The sequence below is a fragment of the Tachypleus tridentatus genome, chromosome 7, assembly GCF_004210375.1.
Source record: "Tachypleus tridentatus isolate NWPU-2018 chromosome 7, ASM421037v1, whole genome shotgun sequence".
Classification (NCBI taxonomy): domain Eukaryota; kingdom Metazoa; phylum Arthropoda; class Merostomata; order Xiphosura; family Limulidae; genus Tachypleus; species Tachypleus tridentatus.
The window spans coordinates 73359249-73379579 of record NC_134831.1 but is presented as its reverse complement, the minus strand read 5'-3'; the positions used below and the strand labels follow the sequence as shown (position 1 = coordinate 73379579).

Genomic DNA, 20331 nt, shown 5'->3' with positions numbered 1-20331 from the left:
TCTTCTGGAACTGATAAAAATAAGCACATATATAAAGAAAACTCACAAAACTCCGACATACTCACAGTAACCAGCAACCATAAAACTACTGACCAAGATGGTGAAATAATAATCACCTTTTTGAAGTTTAAGGAAAACATCTCATTGTCATTATAACAAGTTTAAACTTACCGGCACACAGGTAACATTTTTAGCTACAGAGACATGCTTTTGTCAAATCCTTTTTCGTCATGAAATCCATCAAATCATTATCCTATTAGATATAATTGGCAAGTCCTGGAGAAGACTGTAGCTTGACGGTTTTCTATCCCACTGAATCACTACTATTCTATTAATTAGGTGGTTATTACAGTGAAAGAAAAATTCGAATTCCCATCTGTTAAAGCTAATCAAAACATTTTAGCAATAAGTTTTGATCATGAAGATACCAACAGTGGAGTCAAGCTGTCTATTCTTGCTGATGACATGCTTATAATAGGCATCAATGCAGTATGCTAAGATAGGTCGTAACTGCACTATCTATCACAAGATGCATCGTGCACCATGGAAGCCTGAAGCCAGATTGGATTGCCAACAATAATTATATAGCCCAGGTAACACCACTGTCGCGAGCCCTCTTCAGTATCTTCAACCATAAATATAGCTCGTCTTCACAGTTCAACTAAATGTTGTGTATTAACATATGTTCACGACTTTCTGGTGTACGGTTCAAATCGAGAACCGTCTGTTAGCAGGGCGAGGTAATTGTGCAGTGAAATAGAAATGGTTACCAATCCTAACAAAGCCACATCCACATTCTGCATACTCAAAAATAGACACTGTGCTAAGAACACAACATAATTATACTATAAGAGCGTTAATCTCTGTAAAAAAACCAAAACCAACACAACATTGAAATACTTTGGACTCAATTTCACCAGACAACTTAATACCATGCTCATCAGAGTTATGAAGGGCATTAGTGCACTGAAAGTTACAGCAGAAAATAGTGCTACAGAATGTCGTTTGTTTTATACTCTACCAATGTCTGGACTGTTCTAGTCACAAGACGTACTTCAGTTAGTCTCAAAGCTCTATTATACCTCACAAGTTTCAGCACGATAGCAAGGCACACACAACACTTACAAACAAATCTTTAACAGCATATTATAGCGTAAAGATCACGAATTTTATCATCTGACCATTACTCGTTGTAACTGGAAAACTCCAATTCCACAGTGACCCAGTGGATAAAGGATTACCATACATCTATCAGCGAGCTAGATTATCACCACCTGATATTTGGTGCCACTGGAATCTGTATAAATTAGCATAGACATCAGAAGGTGTAGGAAGTGGAAACTGGGTGAAATATAAAAAGTCTATAAAAACTCCAGTGATTATTAACCTGTCATCATAGCTAAAAACATCTGGTTGGGCTTTGCAAAATTACTGTACATAAGGTAAGTGGAGTACTTACACTTCCCATACATAGTACAATGATAGATTTTAAAAGCCATAAAAGAAAACTTCATCCGGATTATTGAAAGGACTTGACCACAAATAGACATTCCGTCAATACAGTATTTGTATCTGACTCATGGAAAGTGACTGGATAAACTTCAGTGTAATTTGTTTCTAGATGGGTGGAAAACGCAAAGCAACTGCAATGTAAAATCATCATCTTCGTAAGAGAAGCCTATATGATAAATCCAGCACAATTCTACTGGAAGAGCACTTACCTCCTATGCAATAATAAGGCAAAAATAGCAACCATGGAAGGTCTTCATCAACAAAAAGCAAAAGATAAGAAGTCGAGTAGACAGTGTAAAATGAAAAGACTTTTTGTAATATCGGTAAACGAATACTGTTCCAGCTCCGGCAAGGAGAGACTAATGCCTATTGATGCAACCCCTGGAATTGGTGCCTAATGCTTAACTCGAATTAGTGACAAGTTAAATTATTTAAATTACCAACTCTTGTAAACATCTGCTAATAGTTTGCATCGTTTAAACTCACAGATTAAAATATTCACGATTAAGACAATTACTTCGTGTTTCTCACTATTTCATCAATTTATATAACATTCTAAAATGTTTTCAATTCACTTGTAAAATCCACAACCATTTGCTTATTAATCGTCGAGTAATAATGTTATTTACATCTGTTTGTTTTACTTGTCATGCCCCCTAGTGGCACATTGGAATGCTCGCGGACTTACAATGCACTGAAAAATGAAAGAAAGAGAAAATGTGTTACTTCGTTTGAAACTACTCAAGAGCTATCTGTTGTGTTAGCTATCCATAATTTAGCAGCTTAGGGTTAGAGGGAAAGCAATTAGTAAACACCATCTACCGCCAACCATTAGGCAAATCTTTTACCAGTGACTAGTGGGATTTATTGTAATATTATAACGCCCCCACGGCTGAAAGAATAAGTATTTAAGGTGACGGAATTTCGAGTCAAGTGCTCTAACCACAATGGCCCGGCATGGCCACGTGAGTTAAGGCGTTCGACCCGTAATCTGAGGGTTGCAGGTTTGAATACCCGTCGCACCAAACATGCTCGCCCTTTCAGTCGTGGGGCATTATAATGGTACGGTCAATCCCACTATTCTTTGGTAGACGAGTAACTCCAAAGTTGGCAGTGGGTGGTAATGACTAGCTGCCTTCCCTCTAGTCTTACACTGCTAAATAAGGGACGACTAGCGTAGATAGCCCTCGTGTAGCTTTGAGCGAAATTCAAAACAAATAAACTCTAACCACCAGCTTCTCTTAGAACAACGACAGGTTAGGGTTTTTTGTTGTTGTTGTTCTGCTACTGTAAGATAATATGATTATAAAAACTTATGAGAGCATTTTGTTTGAAGTTAAGCACAAAGTTACACGATGGGCTGTCTGTGCTCTGATTACAAGGCCTATCCAAACTGTTTTTAGTAATACAAGTTCGCAAACATACAGCTGTGCTACTACACAGATTATGAGAGCAACTAAAAAAGAGTGAAATGATGTTGAATTCATGCTATATCTGCTTTATTTAGTGCCGACGAGTCATTTCGTTTAACACCAGGGTTCATCAGGCCAGCTGGGATACGACAAATATGGAACTTGTTGAAACGCTGTTTATATCCTCAGTTATTTTAACAGCTTTTTGGTGTGAACTAGATTGGTTTTATTTACTGAAATCATTACACTTAATAATTGGCTTCATGATGTTTATTAAAATAACTCATTTATTTTAACATTAGATTTCTTTTCCTTATTAATATTATTTATTTATTTCATATAATTTTTTGTTTATTTGTTGGTAAGTGCAAGGTCACGCAATGGACTATATGTATTGTGCCCACTACGGATGTAGACACCAGAAATTTTACATCGTAAGACAAAAGCGTTACTGCTTAGCCACTGGAGCCTACTTGAATTAGCTGTAGTCGTCAAACAGAAACTATGGTAAAGGTGTTAAATGTCTTAAGTGTGAAACCTAAAACAGGTATACATACTTTCAAAACGGCGATTACAGCTTCAGTGGATTATCAAACTGTGCCAACAGGAAAAAAAAAAGTTAATAATTTGTGGATCACGTGTTTATTCGTTAGTAAACCTTAATAGAAATGAATTGAGAACCGTTAACACACGGCTAATTGAAATCACGTAGATAATTGTTAGGACTTTACTAATTCTTTTAATAACCGTTTTCACATTAGCCACATTATACTCAGGTTAACGAACTTCTTTAAAACAGCTCGTGTAACTTGTGATGAAACAAGCGTCTAAGATCTTCAGCAGACGATAATTGATATATTTCCTGTTGGCCCCCTACATTCTGGAACTGGTAGCAGTAGAAACTGATCTTTGCATCTTATTGTTATCCTGCTTATGCACAGTTACTTGAAGATCCCAGATGAGGAATTGAATCATTTATTTTTATATTGATAGTAGATGATCTTTTTTTTTTTTGACAAATTCAAGCCGTTTTTATCTTTTTCCGAACTTAATTTCAAGACACTGTATGAAGGCAAAACGACCAAGAATAATTTGAATTTTCTGAAAGAAATTTAAATAAAATTTTTCTCTGCAACTTGACACGTCCTCATAACACACTCAAGTCAGCAGTTTTGAATTATATGGCAAAGTAAGCCTAATAAACGAGTAAAATGTAACTTTTCCTTTGGGTTTCTTTATCAGTGGACAGTGAATACATTGATAAGTGTGAACCTTTACTACTAGTAACCGGGTTTTCATATCTGTGGTAGGCAGAGCACAAATATTTCTTTGTGTAGCTTTGCGCATAATAACAAAACAAACAAGTAAGTAAATCTTAAGCCAAGTCCACTTCTCAATACAGGTGTTTTTATTTCAGAATTTTCGTGCTACAAAAGGATCACCTGTGCCTTGTTGACCCTAATTTTGAGTTAATAGACTAAAGTGAAAGTAAATAGTCAACAACACCCATTGCCAACTGTAAAGCTACTCTTGCTTATTGCAAAATTGGGTGTACTTGACCGTTTCTCTAGAAGTTTATCCATTTCCTCTAAGAGCAGAGCGCTTTTTTTCAGCAATGGGTGAACACGAAGCCGGAGGTTCACAGTCCGGGCACGTTAACAATAAGGCACACATCTGGTCTGACACAAAAATAATTCAACTGATACCACAAACGGTGAGTCTGGTCATCATTTCAAGTGAAGCAATTCTTGATAAAACGATTGTAAAAGAAATACTCTGAAAGTCATGACACAAAGACTCATGATATTTAAATCTGTTGTTAAGCGTTTATACTTATAAATGTCTTTGAATATTAAAAAATTAAGGTTTATTTTTTAATCTCGGCCATCAAAACTGTCATTTACGAGTTAAACCAATCAGATCTTCAGCATTTAAGACCATTATCGAAACTTTACTGCTTAAGATTTTTAAATCTTTACAAGCTAAAATTATTTTCAAGATTTACTAAGTGAAATAATTGGACTGACTTTTATGAAGCACCAAGTTACACGATGAATTTTCTGTGTTTCTCTCATCACCGGTATCGAAACTCAATTCTTGGAGTTGTAAGCCTGCAGACTTACCACTGAGCCACTGAGGACGTAATAATTAGAGACCTCGGTCTATTTTCTTTATTTAAGATTGTATTGCATTAGCTAACCAGCATTAACATAAATCCGAAAACGATTCTTTATCTCATTATTGTTTCTTTGAAGTTAAGCACAAAGCAACACAATGGGCTATGTGTGCTCTGCCCTCCATGGATATCGAAATCCAGATTTTACCATTTGTAAGACGGCAGACATTGTCTTGCTAAACAGTAATCAGATGAGACAATATTAGTATGCCGTTATTGTATTGATAAACAATAGTCAGATGAGACAATAGTAACAAGTTGTCATTGTAATGGTAAACAATAATCAGATGAGACAATAATAACAAGTCATTGTAATAGTAAACAATAATCAGATGAGACAATAGTAACAAGTCGTCATTGTCATGATAAATAACAATCAGATGAGACAATAGTAACAAGTCGTCATTGTAATGGTAAACAATAATCAGATGAGACAATAGTAACAAGTCGTCATCGTCATGATAAACAATAGTTAGATGATATAACAGTAACAAGTCATCATTATAATGATAAGCAATAGCCAGATGAAACAACAATAGCAACTCATTATTGTAATGATAACAAATATTCAGCTGAGGCAATAGTAGCGAGTCGTTATTATAATAATAAATAACAGTGTGATCAGAAAATAGTAACATGTTATTGTAATGATAATTTATTGAATTAAAGACGAGGAATGAACATAGCGTGGAAAAGTATCATGGATAAGAACTAGGAAAGAGATTTGAAAGCACTAAGTCAAATTAGGGAAAATACTTACATTTTAATTAATAAGAAAAATAAAATAATCAACATATTTTTTACCTGATTCTTTTAGAAAATATTCATCAAATTAATTCGAAAATTGCACACGAAAAAATGTGAAAAATGCTAAACAAAGAGAAATATTAAATAAAGTTTTCGTTTCGTACATGGACCTAAAAGTTATCAAAACAATGTTATCATAACAGAAATAGTTTACGGACTTTCATTAAATTTACTTATGCAGTAGATGAAAATGAAAGTTCACGTTGCTTTAGACGCATTAGTCTAAATACTGGATAAAATTTTGAGCTGATAGACTGGAGGAAAGACAACTCTTATCCACTGCCTTACAGTGCGAAAATAATGTTGGGCAACGAGACACGAGCCATAGATTTACGGATCCACAGACCTGCACGCTAAGTGCTAGGCTACATCAGGCGCAACTTAATAAAACCTTAGCTTGAAAAGGTCACGAAAAATTACAAATGGTTAATAAAGATTTTCACTTTTAGGAATAGTCTGTAATAACTGAAAGCCGCGTGATAGTTAGGTGATTTGGGGTTTAATTGAATCTTAAATGTTTATTTGACTAACAGTAATAATTTTATTTTAAAGTGTTTTTTTTTACGTCAATCATTCTCACGTATAATTCTAATAATGTACTCCAACTTCTGCACTACTAACCTTGTAGCAAACAACAGTGAATAATGACACAAACTGTAAGATATTTATTTAATTTGAAATGTTGGCAAATTTATATAATACAATAGAATCCCGCTACCTCACGACAGGAAAAAAACAATACAGATTTTTCTTGTAGGCATTACATCCAAAAAGGGTTTCATCTCTTTATCGCGGGTTTTTGAAATATAACAAAATTGCATTTGTATCGTTAATTTTTACAAATCAAATATCGTTTATATCAATGTATTTCAAAAGTAATTACTTGTCAAGGTTTAAAAAGCCTTTCGAATAAATATTTGTAACCATACGATCACGTGGGCAACATTTACTAATGTTACGAGCCATCAACAGAAGTTTCCATGTTATAAGATGTGACAGCAGTACAGAAGGTGTTGACAATTTTCCTTTTATTCACAGACTTGAACAATAGTACACCCTTGCATATTAATTCGTTTAGCACACACAATTAAATAATTCCTTTCTGTTGAATTACAGTTCTCAAAAAAGTTTTAATTTTTCTTGAACGATAACAAAACAAAAACATAGTCAGAATTAATGAGGTACTAATATTTATCCTACGGCGCTCGGTAGTTAGAGTATAACATGTTTATGATACAGTCTACGTTCTGCCTGAGCTGATAATATGGCACTACCGTACAGCCATTATTCCACACTCTTATTCACGTATAGAACGCATCAGTTGCTGTGAAGTCCGTTTCTTAATATGAAATCGGGTAGTCCAACAGAGCACTTCAAGCGTAGTTTTAACATATATTTCCTTCTTTAACTTCTGAATATGTTTAAGAAATGTACTATCAACACACCACGAGAAACACACTTTTGTTTTTAAATTAATTATATTTTCTGTTAAGCCTTTAAACAAGTTGAGAAACAGAACAAAATATCCGAAAATCCTTACGTCATTTTGACACACATCGTCAAATGACCTGCGTCAAATTTTCTGCTTTGATTAAATATTTAATTAATTTAAACGACGCCAGATGTCTCGCAGAACAAATATTATAAGAGTTTAATACTCATCGTGAAACAATAGAAGTTTGTAATTGAATAAGATTTATCACTCTTTATACAAATCAATAAACTCTAGTACAAGAAATATTTCCCAGTGCATTTTGTATACACACTTGAATATTTGGCATAACATCGTTACAAACGCAGTCAATAAGATATTTGGGGAAAAAAAAGTGATAAAAACATAACAATAAACCCAGAAGTTATGTATCTCTGAACTAATGTATCGTCGTTTAGATCTCGGTGATATCTACACACGTGTGCACCATCTGTAAAAAAACAAAACAAAAAAACACATTTATTTTCCTTAGTGACGCGCGTAACAAAGCAGACATTTTCAGATACTACAGTTTAGGAAATAAATAGAAATAGTAATTGTGAATAAGAACCAAAATGGCGTCTTCTTCATTCTTCCTATAAAAAGACTTGTTCTTACTTTCACTTGTTTCTTATTGTGTAAATGTGTTATTCAGCGTGTTGTGTATTTTAAAGCTAAAAATGCACTCGTTAAAACGACACAGAGAAAAAAACAACAACAAGAAAATATACTACTTTAGAACATTAGTTTGGATACTACAATCGCCGAGAACAACAGCTAAGTGGATACACTGACGGTCCAAGTTTCTGCACGTTGTTCCCCAATACTACACTGTTATGAGGGTAAGCCGAACTTACGCTGATTTTTTTTCCTTTTTCTGTTTAAGATAATTCCACTTAAGTCATGCAGACATTGTAACGTTTATCTACAAGTTAAGCTTACTTTCTGTGGCTGGTTGTCTGGCGGCGTCACTCACGTACTAAAGACAAAAACATCATTGGAACATGGCTGCTATATACAGATATATTCCTATTATGTATTTGTGTGCATACATACAATATTATGTACAAGAACAGCTTCAAGAAAACACCTAGAGATAACTAGATTATGCGTAACATACGTTGTGACATTTGATTTACGTGAACTGTATTCTTGAAGAAAATTAGTTTGGCCACGACATTACGAGCACAGTTGAACGACATTACTTCTCATGCCACACTGTAAAACGATGTCCACTCAAAACAGGTCTTCTTATTAGTTTCATGGTCACTTGATCACACTGTCCACTACTTGGTGTCCACTAAGGAACTACGGTTAGTGGTCATGGCCGCTGTCTGTGGGGGCAGTGGTGGAGTGTTTATAGAAGCAGGAGAGTTCACACTAGGGGGCTCACTCTGGCTGTTTTCTGAATCACTACAATTTTCACTACTGCTACCTTTTTTCTCTGCGGTGTGTCCGTTGTGGGTCTTAACGTGCTTGCTCAAATGGTCGGACCGCATGAAACGCTTATTACAAATGGGACAAGCGAACCGTTTCTCCCCAGTGTGGGTCCTGAGATGGCGCTGGAGCTCGTCTGATCTCGTGAAACGCTTTCCGCAGAACAGCCAGTTACATACAAAGGGCCTTTCACCGGTGTGCCAACGGAGATGAGCTTTCAGATGGGACGTCTTCCCGTAAACTTTTCCGCAGCCCGGAATATGACAACTGTGGATGTTTTTCTTCCTTAAATGAGCTCCTGCTGGGCCCAGTCGTTCGGCTTCTTGACAGTTGGGACAATCGCACGTGGCGCGCCCAGTGTACCGTCGTTGGGATCGAGGGGACGGTACCTGAGGGAGAGTGGGCTGAGACAGGCCAAACGGTGAAGCCATAGAGGAACCCATCCCTTGAGCCGTGGGCAACATAGACTTGTAAGTGTCTTGAAGAAGGTGCTGTCCGGGCGTCAGTAGATGAGCCGGACTTGAAGCCGCTGCCAAGGTCGGTGCAAAGGTGTAGTCTCCCCCAGCATAATTAGCAGAAATCTGCCCGTGAAGAGCCGGAGATGCTCCGGACATCTCGAACCACGAACCAGCTCCTGCCGATGCTGCATGCATGTCCCACCAGGTCGTGGAGTTGACCGAGGACACCTCTGGTTTGATACCACCATGAGCGGCCCCAGTCACGTTCATGTTAAATGGCCAACTTTCGTAAGGGTGAGCGCCCATCCCAATTCGAGAATACATTGTGCCTAAATGTGCAGAATCTCCGTGGACTTTGCTAAGAAGGGCGGTCTGACCAGGATCTCCCTGTGATGATGTCATGCAATTTCCTGGGTAAAACAGACTGTCCCCGCCGTATGAGGCGGTGCTACATGATGACGTCACTACAGGCCTCTGGTAATTGAGGGCTGGAGAGTTGCTATTGGCGATAGTAGAAACTCGTTGGGAACCCAGCGTCAGACCGGCGGCTGGACTACTAGTTGTTTGTGGACCTTTCTTCCAAGGATGGAAACCCTTTCCAACTGCGGCGTCGGCGAGCGGCGGCGGCGTTTTACTGGCGAGCTTGTTACACTGTGCTGCCAACATGGCAAGAGGCGATCCACCCAACCGTGTATGTTCCTAGCGAGAGTGGGGAAAAACAAACAAGGAATCTTAATGAATCTTTGTCAGGTTCAAACAGGAGAAACAAAGCATTTATTTTCACTACTATTATTTGAAAACAATAATTATTTACATAGTAACAACAAACCAATACGATAGCTAAGTAGGTAACACAGAATAGTGTAGAGAAATAATCATAAAGTCGCAGTAACTTATCCATCTCTGAATTGTTATGTATGACTCACAATTTTGAAAACATGTAGAAAATCACTCACAGTGGGAAAACTAAAAATATTAGAAGAATATTTCAAAGTGTAATACAACTGATGTTGTAAAACTTACTGCATAATTCGAAAGCTGAAACTACTTTAAAACTAAAGATTTAGGAAAATGAGTTTCTATAAAAAAAGATCCACTTTATTCTCCAGTTCTATTTTACAAATTAATCCTCACTTGAGTTCCAAATCTGTTGGTGTTTGAATAAAATACGGTTCTTGGTAACACAAAAAAAAAGGTTATGTTATCTTATGTATATATATAAAAAAAATGCAATATTTATTGTCAGATCCGGATGTATATTACAGTACAAAATGTGGTGTTACTGTCAAATCTGAATGTATATTACAGTACAAAATGTGGTGTTACTGTCAGATCCGAATGGATATTACAATACAAAATGTGGTGTTATTTATTGTCAGATCCGACTAGATAATACAGTACAAAATGTGGTGTTACTGTCAGATCCGACCAGATAATACGGTACAAAATGTGGTGTTACTATCAGATCCGATTGTACTGTCAAACAAGATATCGATAAAAACACTTTAAAAAATACTACTGTTATGAGGTGTGATCTCTACACGATATTTATAGCTTGTGTTATTCTGAATTCTAATACACCACGAGAGTATAAAGTATTTTGAAAGTAACTATACTTTGAATGTCTAAAAGCTGTTTATTATTAAACACAAATCTACACAATAGACTAGCTGTAATTTGCCCACTCAGGTTATCGACGCCCGAGTTATAAACCCTCAGACACACCGGGAAAGGGTGTGGTTGAAATACTAAGTTAAAAAACAAGTGTGTTTGTCTTTTCTTATAGCAAAGCTACATCGAGTTATCTGCTGTGTCTACCGATGGGAATCGAACCCCTGATTTTAACGTTGTAAATCGGTAGACTTATCGCTGTACCAGCAGGGGACGAGTGACAATAAGAGAATCTCCAGCATATTGATGTGATATTGACAATTAAAACTCGCGGTAACGTGAAAAGAAAATTAACGCGCGAATACAAAACAATACACAGAATTCAGCTATAAGTACTTAAACCGTTCATAGTTGAGAAGAAAGAGTTTTAGAACATTTTTGTTTGTGATACATGAATATCTGTTGTGTCTTTCATACTTTTCGTTCATGTTTCTACTAGTTTCCAGTGGCGATATAATAGCATGTCCCTTAAAGCTAAACCCCAAAACACTGGTATGCCCCTTAATGCTAAACTCAACGTTGGATAACAAGTGGAATAGCAATCTTATGACAGGCCATACGTCCACGCGTCACGCAGTGCACTGAGTTCTCTCTCCTCTCTTGCCAATGGCTTGGCATGGCCAAGTGGTTAAAGCAATCGACTCGTAATCCGAGGGTTGGGGGTTCGGATCCTTGTCTCACCAAACATGCTTGCCCTATCAGCCGTGGGGGCGTTATAATGTTAGGTCAATCCCACTATTCATTGCTAAAAGAGTAGCCCAAGAGTTGGCGGCGGGTGGTGATTAGCTGCCTTCCCTCTAGTCTTACACTGCGAAATTAGGGACGGCTAGCGCAGATAGCCCTCGTGTAGCTTTGCGCGAAATTCAAAACAAACCATACCACTACCGACACGAAGCCTATCTATCTCTTCGGAGGACGTAAAAGGTGGATTTGACACATGGGCGTACACTAAGACTAGCTGCATGAAATATATGCATGCATATCATAATTTCTCAGCCAAGTTATTATTGTGACTTATACCTCAGTGTGACTTATACCTCATCACTTACACTATATTCTCTTTTTTTTATGTGTCAATTTCCTTAAGAAAATAGAAAAACAACAAAATGGATATCTATTAACGTTAATTAATGGAATGATAGGCTGTAGGACCTACTTTACTTCTTTGCAAGATCGTTTATTAATTTTCGCTATAGTATCGACTTAAGACACTGCAATACGTATATCAATATACTACTGAAATCGAGCCATTTACAGTTGTTCAAATGTATAGGAATGATTTTAACAAGAGTATAAATAAATTAAATAGAATACGAGTGGACTTACTACTGAAAAAACCCAACAACATTGAAGTATCACTCAGGATTTTGTATTGTACAATAATATATGGTATGGTTTTAAGAAGTTTACATTTCTTTAACCTTTAGGTAAAACCAATAGACGTACATTTACGTGCCCATTGCAAAGACGAAACCAACCAATCACGTAATTCCTCGAAATTATTATTACATAATTACCATAAATGATATATATATCCTTTATACCTATTTTTAATATTACTGACACAGCATATGTTATTGAAAACTTTTGTTATTCAATTGATATTATAACATATAAACGAAACTCTCGTTAACAGCAAAGATATCGGTCCAACTGAGGAAACAGTGCCTTTTAATATTTACAAGTAAGAACATGATAGAAGGACACTTGGCAAAGGCGCGATTTCAAAATTAGCAAATTTAAATGTTTTCTTTGACGCTATTGTTAATTCTTCATAGAATTGCGACACTAACTGGAATAACTCAGGACGATACAATAACCAAAATTCATTTATGATTAAACTAAAAATACAACTCACGTTCTTTTTTTATTTTTTTAAGTACGGAAACTTAATTTTGTTTCAGCTTTTTCCTCTCTCTCTTTTACTAATTATGTTAATTCCACACAAAAATTAGCACAAACCTTTTAACATTATTTTCGGGATATTTTTCTGTGTTCATTTTCGTACAGACTACTATTAAACCGATAGATGGCACTGTAAACGCAACTTTCCTCTTCATTTGCGTGCTGCAACGTGATAAACTGTTAACAGAAAACGAACCTAACTCGTTATGTTTTCCCCAGGGGTGGTTTAGAAAACACGTGTGTGGTTTAGGTACCAGGTGGAACGTATTGACATCATATAGTATTCTCTTATACACATTAAAATATTCTACTTTACTGGAATATGCTGAAAAAAAAAACATTCAACGTCTATAGAAACCACCGCTTTGGCCAGTTTTAAAATGTGTTAGAGTCTGATCGTTAGATGAAACACCCGTATTTAAGTAACATCAAAGCATCTTGTTGACAAGAAAGGTTGAGATTAAATATTCAAACAATAAAGCACGAGCATTTTGTTCAAAACAATAAAACGAATAATCTTGAATAACTCATGGCTAACATGCTCAATTTTAACCTGTGTCATACAATAGAAACGGCTGACATTGTGTTATTTTGATTTCAATCAAATAGAATAGCAAACACACACGCACACACAAAACAACTCGTGAAATGTGTCTTCTTTATTAATAAATTATAAAATATTTTGTTTCAGAACTCACCAATGGGCATGTTATTATGTTCAAATGAATTAACAGAAATATAACTAGCGTTGAATTTAACGGGAAGCTACACTATAGTGTCATAGTGAGTTAACTTGAACCTTATTGTTGTAAAATGTAAACATACCTCTATAAATATTGTAGGCTGAATATTTGTTAGAATGTTTAGTGCATACAAGAGGGATTTAGAAATTTCGGCAATAACATTAGAAAAATAAAATGACCTTTACTGCCTAGATAATTACAAAAACATTGCGGCTTCATCGGGGCTAGAAGTACAAGAACTTCTGCAATTAGTCCTGATGAAGCACAATATCGAAATAATTTTACTATTGTTATCTACAGGGTATAATAGATACTTGGTGGTTTTCTAACTTTATTAACACATTGTATGTTCTCACGTTTATAAACACATTGTGTATTCTCAAGTTTATAAACACATTGTATGTTCTCAAGTTTATAAACACATTGTATGTTCTCAAGTTTATAAACGCATTGTCTGTTTGTTTGAAGTTTAGCACAAAGCTACACAATGGGCTACTTGTACTCCTCCCATCAAGGGTATCGAAACCCAGTTCCTAGCGTTTTACGTTCGCAGACATACTGCTGTGTCACTGACTGGGGGGTTATAAACACATGAAGAAGCGATTAGTGGTTGATTTTGTTATACAAACAGAACTGAGAACAATATTATGCACGTGCTCAGTAAGCGTAATATATTGTTGATAAGTTGGAGCGGAACATTAAATCATCTATATAACAACGTTTTCTCGATATTTATAAGATTGGATGGTCGTAGAAAATTATGTGGTGCGAGTGAATGTGGTTGATTTTACAGACCACAATGTAATTAGGAAATGTGACTTGATTTGAAATTGAACGTTAATACGATAAAAAAGAATTCGAGGTTCCAAAAATTCAGAGACAATACAGTTATTAATCAATGTATCTAATAGCAACCTAAAATGTAATATGTATTTCTAGGTTTAACCATCGCCAATAACCTCTTATAAAAATTCCCCCTAATCTGAATTTGGCATTTGTAACATTGTAATAGTTATAATGGCAGTTGTAAAGCGACGTTACGCATACATCAACAGGAAACAGAGCCAGCCGGTGTTGTATCTTTGATTCATAAACGTGAAACGTAAAAAAACAACAACACGCGAAATACAACTTTCCATGTATTTTATGCATTCGCAACACTGGACTAGAGAACGATATCATTATATTTGTTCCTTATTTTTGTATGCGGGATAAAAAATAAAGTTTTTTATTCATTTACACCTAAGCTCAGAGCTACACAACCACAGATATGGAAACCCGGTTTCACCGCTGAGCCGCTAGGGTGGGAAGGGCTTAAAATGAAGTATCGATTATTTTTTATTCAATAAAAATATTACTGATGTAGAAAACGTTTCACCAAGTCCACTAAAATATTCCACTTGTAATTAACTAAGTGTAACTAGATTTTAAATCAATGAAATCCTCGCAATAAACTTCAAGCTAGAAAACTTATCAAATGCGTAAGCGTAAAGCAAAGTATTAGGCATAAAGAAATACAAATAGTATACTATTGATTGTTAATAAAGTCCAAACTCCAGTCTCTCTCACACCATTTCCCTTGTCACTTTGTTCTTCTCCAGTTTTTGTCCCTTTGAGCTTTTCTGTCATCTAGAATCCAGACGATCTTTACCCTGTCTTTAGACGCGTGTACTCAACACACGTCATGTAACTTCTACGTTTTATTGTCCTAGTGTGAATAATATGAATTATTCTACGATTAGTAGTCAGGACATAATAACTGTGCAACTGGTAACTTCATCCCTCAAGGCAGCCCCCTAGTGGCTCAGCGGTATGTTTGCTGACTTACAACGCTAAAAACCGGGTTTCGATACCCGTGGTGGGCAGTGCACAAAGAGCTCATTGTGTAGCTTTGCACTTAATTCAAAACAACACCAAAACGCCCCGTCTAATAGACCTGATTAAAAAGTTACTAAAACGCCGTCAGTACTCAAGTCCGTACAGCGGTAATAGAAATCTCATAATAATCAGACTGATGTGAACTAGAGTAACCAGGTTGGTTATGACATCGTAAACAGATAACATTTTAGGCCCGGCATGGCCAAGTGTGTTAAGGCGTGCGAGTCGTAATCTGAGGGTCGTGGGTTCGCATCCCCGTCGCACCAAACGTGCTCACCCTTTCAGCAGTGAGGGCTTTATAATATGACGGTCAATCCTACTATTCGTATGTAAAAGAGTGGCCCAAGAGTTGGCGGTGGGTGGTGATGACTAGCTGCCTTCCCTCTAGTGTTACACTACTAAATTAGGGACGGCTGGCACAGATAGCCCTCGAGTAGCTTTGTGCAAAATTAAAACAAAAACAAAAAACAAACAAACCCTCAAGGCACCTTACAATTCTAAGAGTTATCACACAAGCATACTCTTGGACTTCTAACACGCCATGTGATAACGATACTAAACAACACAGCTCTTACTAGTTAGTTAAAGTGTACTCGAAAACCTAGAAATCGGAAAGTTTGCCTGACATACGAAACCTATGATCGCTTAACGGAGTCTCGCTGTTTGTAGTGGTCACTGACGTTTGTGCAAGAACGGGACATTAGTTGGTATATCCTATATCTCTGGTAGCATTCTGAACAGCGATGTGCAAGGAATCCAGTTTAACACCAGACTGATTTCAAGCAGCGAACTTTCCTTATCAATAAAAACAAATACGTGGACCCTTACACAGTAAAGATTATGCAAAGTAGGTGGACTGACTTCAACGACTCGGAAATGCGAGACACGAAGGAAATTGATATGAGCCTCTAGTCTGTCGTTAGCGGGTTCCGAGAGGAAAGACCACGTGTGACAGAGATAAGCTGTAGATCGGCTGATAAGACGTTCAGTAAGCTGTCATCGCTTGTTTAGTCGACAAAGTACGGGCCCGTGAGATCAGAGATCTCATCTCTGATCTGTGAGAATGACTTTAACAGCTTATGGCATGAGGTCAGCCAATTAAGCTTCAGGTTGCCTTCTATCTAAAGTCAAATAAGCTGCTTTTCTGTCCCCATATACTATTGCTTCAGCGATGTGGAACAACAGAAGTTGGGTGTTTGTTAGCTTACCTGGTTTTTCTCTAGCTGTTAGTCGACAAATCTGCATTTGAAGCCTGACTAACAAAGCAAGTGACATCATAAAACTGGCTAGCTGGTTCGCCAGTCCTCCCGACTGGTAACAAAACTTAATTTTTGTCTTATTAACAAGAACAATAAGTGCATAACTACAGCAAAAAATAAATCAATTAATTAATAATATATTTTTTATCCCTACCCTAAGCCTGACTTGAGTAAGATATAAATAGAACTAATAATAATTACACTTCACTTACTTAATCTAATTCACATTATAGTAGTTGATGACAAAAACAGCACCCAGACACAAATAATTTAGTAGTTTACCAGTCAGCCTGACGAGCCCTAGTATTGTGCGAGAGGCCTTGTCGGTATATCCTTTACTGTTGCTTCTCAGAATTAAATAAATCTCAAATACGTCTCACTTAACGTGAAAACACAGGAAGAAACAACGAGTTCAACAAATTATTTAATAATTTCTTTGATAAACTCTGTAGTTTGTCTGAAACATGATTACTATAAAATTATATTCGTTATTTTACTTTTTTTTTACCTTGCTATAATTAAAGTTTTTTTCTCTATTCTCGCTAACAATCGTGCTTTAGTAACGTAAAATTTCACAAGATTATAAACATTTCATTATAAAGTAAGTTTAACTTCTTGACAAACCACAAACTCTTATAGCAATAACCGAATGCATAATATTTAATAAACTCTTTTGTGATTTAAAACAAAATTGAACCGTTCGCCTAAACTTGATTATAATTCCAGCAGGTTTGTTTCTAGGCCCAGCATGGCCAGGTGGTTAAGGCACTCGACTCGTAATCCTGAGGTTCGCGGGCTCGAATCCCCGTTACACCAAACATGTTCGCCCTTTCAATTGTGGGGGCGTTATAAAGTTATGGTCAATCCCACTATTCGTTGGTAAAATAGTAGTCCAAGAGTTGGTGGTGGGTGTTGACAACTAGTTGCCTTCCCTCTAGTCTTACACTGCTAAATTAGGGACGGCTAGTGCAGATAGCTCTTGTGTAGCTTTGCTCAAAATAAACAAACTTTTTTTTCTCACTTATTGTCTGTCCAACGAATAATTTCATTTTTAAATTCATTCCAGTACTACAAATTCATGGGACGCCATCTCTCGTATCGCTTCTCTCCGAGAAAAACAACTCAGATTTTCCTCCCCATGATTTTAAATCAATTAGATTATCTGTAACTTCTTTCCGAAGAAACTCCTTACGCTGTCCATTATCCTTTAAACTGTTTTTTATTCAGTGGAAATACAAAAAAAAAGAAACACTATTATCATCAACCACAACGCATAGTTCTTTCCACTGTAGTCGAATCTTAATATTTACCGATTGCCATGTACAACGACGGCCTGGAAGTTACGGTGCTCGACTCGCAATCTGAGAGTCGTGGGTTCGAATCCCGTCATTGAAAATGCACACCCCTTCAGCCGTGCGGGCGGTAAAATGTGACGATCAATCTCACCTTTCGTTGATAAAGAGTTAGTGGTGGGTGATGTTGAATACCTAACTGCCTTCCCTCAGGTCTATCACTTCTAAAACTAGGGACGGCTCGTGTAGGTTTGCCCAAAATTCGAGAAACAAACAAAGCGGAATGTAATCGGCATATTCGACCATTAAAACATAATGATATTTCCCAAGATGAGTCTGAAACCAAGCAGGAAAGAGAAAAGAGGAGAGGGGTATATTGGTCACTGTATGGACAACTTTAATTATGTGGAAGTGTTTAAAAGATCTCCGCACAAACATCAGTGGCGAAATGTTTCGTAAAGGATATTTGACGTTTCTTTTATGATCCTTCAGCTTAATAAGTTTTAATGACGAAGAAATTAAATGTTATAATGAGAATTGAAAGATTAAAATTTTAGTTTCCGAAGTAAATCGAATGATCTTTCTTGGAAAGTAAAACGGCTAATAATTATTGTTAAAGTAATGACGTGTTCACTTGAAATATAACAGCTACGTCACTTATGCCAATACTCTCGCACCTAGTGGCTTTGTGCACAAGGACAATCTTATCTACGATAAAATTTCACGTGGTCACGTGAAGTATATATAAATATAAGACATTTCAAACACGTAAATTGAACGCAGTGTACTTGTTTCTACTGTCTAGTACCAAAACATATATTCTTCAAACGTGTATTAAAATAAACTAAGAACAAAACGCATTTGTGAAAGAAAACACCAACAAAAGTTACAGAACAGACGACAGTTTTACAAATTTGCATCAACAACAGAAACGAAACTTGTTCCAACTAATCTAAAACATGATTACACTTTTACTTCTAGTTAACAAGTTATTGCCTGACACCTAGACTTAAGTAGTGCAGGCGTTAAACGTCATATCCTATTGTAAACTGTCACACTGATGGATTACAGTGGTGAGACGAAGCCGCACACACTGACAAACGGTTTCTTTTAACCCGGCTTGTCTATCAACAGTTTCACCTGGAGAAATATCCACTCGTGCTCGTGCAAAGTCTCGAGTGGGAACTGTTTTATTATTTAAATTTAGAGTGTTGCTATAAATATCCAGAAAACAGAGTAAGCGAGCGAGAACAATGTTTTAACAAATTCTTTGTCGTTTAGCAAAAAAAACGAAAACTGTTCTGCTACACCATAAAATCCACAGATATCAATACGTGAGAAACTCTCACATGTGGATCACCAAAGAATACATTCATGGTTAACTTAATATATCAAACATTCCATGTACCACACTTTCCCTTCTGAGCGTAGATATGTTGATTCTTTACATTGTCATATTATGGTATGTCGCGTTTCATATTTCTAAAAACATCACTGAAGTTGTGACGTGTGACCTACAAGATGATAGTTACTTATTTTCACACAATGATCACTTCTTTTCTCCCCCCTCTCCAGTAGCGTCACTTAATAAAGCGACTGTCTCTTTCATGCTACGCAGAACACAGTATGCTGAAAAAGTGATAGCCTTATGAAACTGTGCTACTTGATACCTGATATGATGTATTCAAATACAGCTGCACTGTACATTCTGGTGTGTATATATATATATATATATAGCTCACGCAACAACCAATTTGCATAAGACGATTATAATTCATGTTAATGTGTGGATGTTTATATGATAATACTTCTAAATACGACTTATTTCACTCATCGCGTGAATATTTAAATAACATTTATATTGTAATATTTATGAACTAATAATATGTGACGAATGAATGAGCAGTGTCACGTTTAAAACATTCTAAGTTCTTGGTATTTAAATTGTTTCTGTTGACATAAAAGTGTACTTATTTTAAATAAAATAATTACGTCTTCGTTGTTTGTGTAGAGTGCACTTTCTTGAATATATTTTAATCAGATCTGTATGATTTATATACTAATCAATAGGTATTAAAAATATTTATGTTTTGCTTAACAAACGTGAACGATTTAATTAATATTGACTTACGATTAGAGCAACCTACCGACTTAGAGCGGAACTAAAAAATTATTCTGCTAATGAGCATAGGCAATTAAATATATTTTTCTTACGTTTTTATTTATAAATATTAAATTACATTGTTTAATCACTTGAGTATCCTAGCATTAAATCTTTATAAATCAATACGTAATCAACTGTTCTAAATT

The 20331-nt window shown here is 36.2% G+C and overlaps 1 protein-coding gene across 8 annotated transcripts in view; it reads right to left on the bottom strand.

Moving 5' to 3' along the window:
• Positions 1 to 6919: 6919 nt before the first annotated feature.
• Positions 6920 to 20331, bottom strand: part of LOC143255967 (transcription factor Sp9-like) — a 154027-nt gene continuing 140615 nt past the window's right edge. For all 8 annotated transcript variants that reach the window (XM_076512456.1, XM_076512458.1, XM_076512461.1 and 5 more), the window contains one exon: positions 6920 to 9972. In XM_076512456.1, coding sequence (XP_076368571.1) covers positions 8665 to 9972 — 1308 coding nt within the window. In that variant the 3' untranslated portion in view covers positions 6920 to 8664. The remainder of the gene's footprint in view (positions 9973 to 20331) is intronic.